General features: G+C 35.4%; 2 protein-coding genes across 2 annotated transcripts; both read right to left on the bottom strand.

Moving 5' to 3' along the window:
• Window positions 1–2,073: 2,073 nt before the first annotated feature.
• LOC137623376 (uncharacterized) lies at window positions 2,074–2,403 on the bottom strand. Its single transcript, XM_068354209.1, has one exon. It carries the CDS (start codon window positions 2,401–2,403, stop codon window positions 2,074–2,076), a length of 330 nt encoding a protein of 109 aa, XP_068210310.1.
• An 863-nt stretch (window positions 2,404–3,266) lies between these two features.
• On the bottom strand, window positions 3,267–3,836 carry LOC137623375 (uncharacterized). Its single transcript, XM_068354208.1, has one exon. It carries the CDS (start codon window positions 3,834–3,836, stop codon window positions 3,267–3,269), a length of 570 nt encoding a protein of 189 aa, XP_068210309.1.
• Between the last annotated feature and the right edge of the window lie 1,164 nt (window positions 3,837–5,000).

Here is a 5,000-nt window from a genome sequence, read left to right as displayed (position 1 = left end):
AAAAAAAAATTCTATTTAGAAACAGATTTTAAAGGTGCCTTACTCCTAATTTTTGGACATGCCCAAGCCTATGCAGTTAAGATTTACGAATCCATTTGTACTCTTGGGGTACATATTCCCTCATATCACCCACCCACCTTTACTCATTGTATAAACCTTACTTTTCCATTCCTTCCAAATCATCTCTCTCTCTCTCTCTCTCTCTCTCTCTCTCTCTCTCTCTCTCTCTCTCTCTCTCTCTCACTCTCCTCTCTCTCTCTCTCTCTCTGCTGTGATTTACCATCATCCACACGGCATTTACTGTATTCCCATGGCATCTGCGACGCAATCATATGGACTGTGTGGTGAAGGCAAACCTTAGTTTATTTTAATGCAGGCTTATAAAATTTTATACATAATCATCAAATTATCGTTTGCAATGCAGACATTAAAGGGATACCATTGAAAGTTGCATTGAAGATATTAAAAAATAAATGCACATTATGTACCTGTTTAATCTATCCCGTAATTTCTTGGCTAGATTCTCTCGAATGAAGTGTAAAAGTCACAATGCAATTGCAGTTTCACAACTACGATTGCAAAGTATCATGTTGGACATGGCTGCAATGAACCATTTTCATATTCATGGGAGAAATGATACTAATATTCCATGCTACACAGGCACACCAAGATAAAGTATACATGGAGTTATGTGGAGGGGGATAAAAAAAAAAGATTGGGTAACTCACCTATTTTAAACGCAAAAATTGAACGAATTCCACTGCTTTGAATACAAAGAACAAAGAGATATTTATCATTATTATTATTATCATTATTACTAGCCAAGCTACAATCCTAGTTGGAAAAGCAAGATGCTATAAGCCCGAAGGCTCCAACAGGAAAAAATAGCCCAGTGAGGAAAGGAAATAATTAAATAAATAAATGATGAGAATGAATTTACAATATATCATACTAAAACAGTAACAGCGTCGAAACAGATATGTCCTATATAAACTATTAACAATGTCAAAAACATATATGTCATATATAAACTATAAAAAGACTCATGTCAGCCTGGTCAACATAAAAACATTTGCTGCAACTTTGAACTACTGATTCAACTACTCGATTAGGAAGATCATTTCACAACTTGGTCAAAGCTGGAATAAAACTTCTAGAATACTGTGCAGTATTGAGCCTCATGAAAAGATATAGAATCTTGAGTAAGAAAAATAGAAAGGAGACAAAAAGTAGAAATGCAAGGAAACGAGTGTGATTAAGAGAAGAAAATGCATGTATGAGGGAAGACGAGGAAATCAAAATGGAAGAAAAGTAACAATAAAATACATGATGAAATTGGAGAATGAAAACAGAAAGACAATGAGAGAGAGAGAGAGAGAGAGAGAGAGAGAGAGAGAGAGAGAGAGAGAGAGAGAGAGAGAGAGAGAGAGAGAGAGAAGGTAGTTTGTGATGACGTCATAACCTCATCTGTTCAAATCCCTTCACTTGTGCGACTGGTGTCAGCTATGACGCAATGAAAGTGAAGAGTAAACGCCATAAATAAATGCATTCGTCAAGGCCCTATACCATCAACAATCAGAAAAGGTTGTGAAATAGTAAGTGCTTATATGCCATGCTGGTAGGATTGATTATTTCGAAGATATTAGAAATAAACCTTGGGTCCAGACGGCTAAAATACTAATTCTAACGCCACAGATTCTTCGTTTTGTTATCGGGCTTCCGTTTTTCATTACGCCCCTTCGAGGTTGTTTCCTCTATTCTACTTTATGCAGCAAGTTGTTTTTTATTTAAACTATTTATTAAATAATTTACTCTTTCATATAGATTTATTTATTTTTTATTGTTCCTTTTATATATATATATATATATATATATATATATATATATATATATATATATATATATATATATATATACATATTTATATATATATATATATATATATATATATATATATATATATATATATATATATATATATATATATGTATATATATATATATATATATATATATATATATATATATATGTGTGTGTGTGTGTGTGTGTGTGTGCGTGTGTGTTCTTCTTCGACTAAACCTTTTCCAGCTCTGCAGGGCCGCTATTTATTGAAAGCAATTTCCAATTTCTTCTTCCTCCGATGTCCTCCAATATGAGATCTTTCTCCTCCATATCTGCTGTTAAACACGCCATCCATCTTCTCTTTGGTCTCCCCCTCCTCCTCCTACATGGAACATTCATCTCCAACAATCTCCTCCCAACATAATCCTGGTCTCTTCTCATTACGTTCCCAAACCAGTGGAGTCTCTTTTCTTGGATTTTCTTTGACACATCTGTAACCGTAGTGGTTCCCCGTACCAAGTCATTCCTAACCTTATCCAGTCTCTTGACCCAGCCATCCATCTTAGTATTCTCATCTCTGCAAAATCTGTTTCCTTCTTAAAGATCATTTTCATGGGCTAGGTCTCTGCACCATTTGGCAGGACAGGTCTCACTACAATTTTATGTAACTTTCCCTTCAACTTTAAGTTTATTTGTCGATCAAACAACACTCCTGACACCCTTCCAATTACTCCATTCAGATTGAATTTTACTGTTCACTTCCATTTCGAGCTCTGCTGTTTCCTCAACATATGACCCTAGGTACCTGAATTTTTCTGTCCTCTTTACTATTTCTCCCAGCAAATGTATGTCCGTAAATTTATCTTGCGGGTTGTAACACATACTGTATACACTGTTTTTGTTCTACTGATATTTAGCACTCTGCTCTCAAATTCCTCTTTCTATCTCTCCAGCTTCCCCTCCAATCCTTATCTGGTTTCATCACACAGAACTATTTCATCTGCAAACAGCATAGTCCATGGGGACTGTTCTCTCACTCTTTCAGAAATTACATCCATTACTACATTAAACAAGTAGGGGCTTAATGACGACCACCGGTGGAACCATGTGGGTCCTGGGTGGAACCAAATACTCACTCCAAATATCCAAGCCAGATCCACACTCGTTCTTATTTGCGTACGTGCTCCTTCATACATATCTTTGATCAGTCTAACATAAATCTTTGGTGTTGCCCTCTCAGACATCTCCATATCACCTGCTGTGGAACTCTACATAAGGCTTCTCTAAGTCAATAAATACTATATGTTATTCCTTTTGGCTTTCTTTATATTTTTTCATCAACTGCCCTAGTGCAAACATTACGTCCGTCGTGCTTTTCCCTGGCAGAAATCCCAACTGCTCTTCTTCAATATTGGTCTTTTTCCTTACCTACGCTCTATAATCCTTTCCCAAAGCTTCAGAGTATGTGGAAGGAGTTTGATTGCCCTATAATTATTTAAATTTTGAACATATTTTTCTTCGAATATGGACATTATAAAGTTATTCCTCCACATTCTGGACATCTTTTCTTTCTGGTGTATCTTTTTCATCAGATACCACAGCATATCCCCTCCAAATTCCCCTAGGCATTTCCAGACTTCCACTGGGGACTCATTAGGTCCTGTAGCTTTTCCCTTTTTCATCTTCCTGAGGGCAACCCTAATTTTTACTCTATCTATATCACTTACCATTCCTAAAGTTGGATTTTCATCTGCAATTATAGATCTTGGATTTTCTTCATTTAGCATTCTTTCAAAATACTGCTTCCACCTTCCTTCTATATCACGAGAGCTACCCATTACCACTCCATCCTTATTCTTTATCTGCTTAATTTGGGTAACAACTTTGGTTGCTTTATTTCTTTCTTTAGCAATTTTGTAAATCTTCTTATCACCCTCCTTTATGTCCAAATCTTCATATACATTATCCATTGCTTGTTGTTGAGACTGTGCCATCACCTTTTTTGCTTCTTTCTTTGCTAATCTACTTCTCTCCTTACCTTAGTACCTGTTTCATCATACCTATTCTTCCCATTTCTCTTCCTCTTGATTTTTTCTTGTACATAATTATTCCACCACGAATTTTCTTAGTCTCTTATCCCTTTTCCTGTTGACAATCCTAAAACTTCTTCGCCAACTCTTTTCAGAATACTGCTGTTCCGTTACCACCACTCATCCACATCCTCATAATCATAGGTGCCAAGCTCAACTATGAATCTATTCCTATATTCGAGTTCTTTCAGCTTTCACCATCTTATCTTTGGAATCATTTCTTGCCTAACTCTTATTGTTCTCTTCCTATTATTATTATTATTATTATTATTATTATTATTATTATTATTATTATTATTATTATTATTATTATTATTAGCCAAGCTACAACCCTAGTTGGAAAAGCAAGATGCTATAATCCCAAGGGCTCCAATAGTGAAAATAGCCCAGTGAGGAAATGTAATAGGGAAATAAATAAATGATGAGAACAAATTAACAATAAATAATTATAAAAACAGTAACAACGTCAAAACATATATGTCATATATAAACTATAAAAGGACTTATGTCAGCCTGTTCAACATGAAAATATTTGCTGCAACTTTGAACTTTTGAAGTTCTACTGATTCAACTAATCGATTAGGAAGATCATTCCACAACTTGGTCAAAGCTGGAATAAAACTTAAACTTCTAGAATACTGTGTAGTATTGAGCCTCATGATGGAGAAGGCCTGGATATTAGAATTAATTGCCTGCCTAGTATTACGAACAGGATGGAATTGTCCAGGAAGGTCTGAATGTAAAGGATGGTCAGAATTATGAAAAATCTTATGCAACATGCATAATGAACTTATTGAACGACTGTGTGCTGTCAGGAGTAGGGAGGTAACAGCTTCTAAGAATATTTTATAGCTTCTTATCTCTTTTAAGGCACCCTTCTACCTAATACAAAATCAATTTGTGATTCATACTCACGATTGTAATACGTTGCAATATACTTTCTCTGTTTTTCAAAGAAAGTGTTGATTATTGCCATAGCAAAGGCTACAGCAAAGTCCATAACCCTTTCACCATCTTGATTCCGATCTCACAGGGCCCATCCTCTATGTATTCTTTCCAGGCCCTGGC

Source organism: Palaemon carinicauda, chromosome 30 (assembly GCF_036898095.1).
Source record: "Palaemon carinicauda isolate YSFRI2023 chromosome 30, ASM3689809v2, whole genome shotgun sequence".
Classification (NCBI taxonomy): domain Eukaryota; kingdom Metazoa; phylum Arthropoda; class Malacostraca; order Decapoda; family Palaemonidae; genus Palaemon; species Palaemon carinicauda.
The sequence above is the reverse complement of the archived record's forward strand: the minus strand, read 5'-3'. Positions and strand labels throughout refer to the sequence as shown.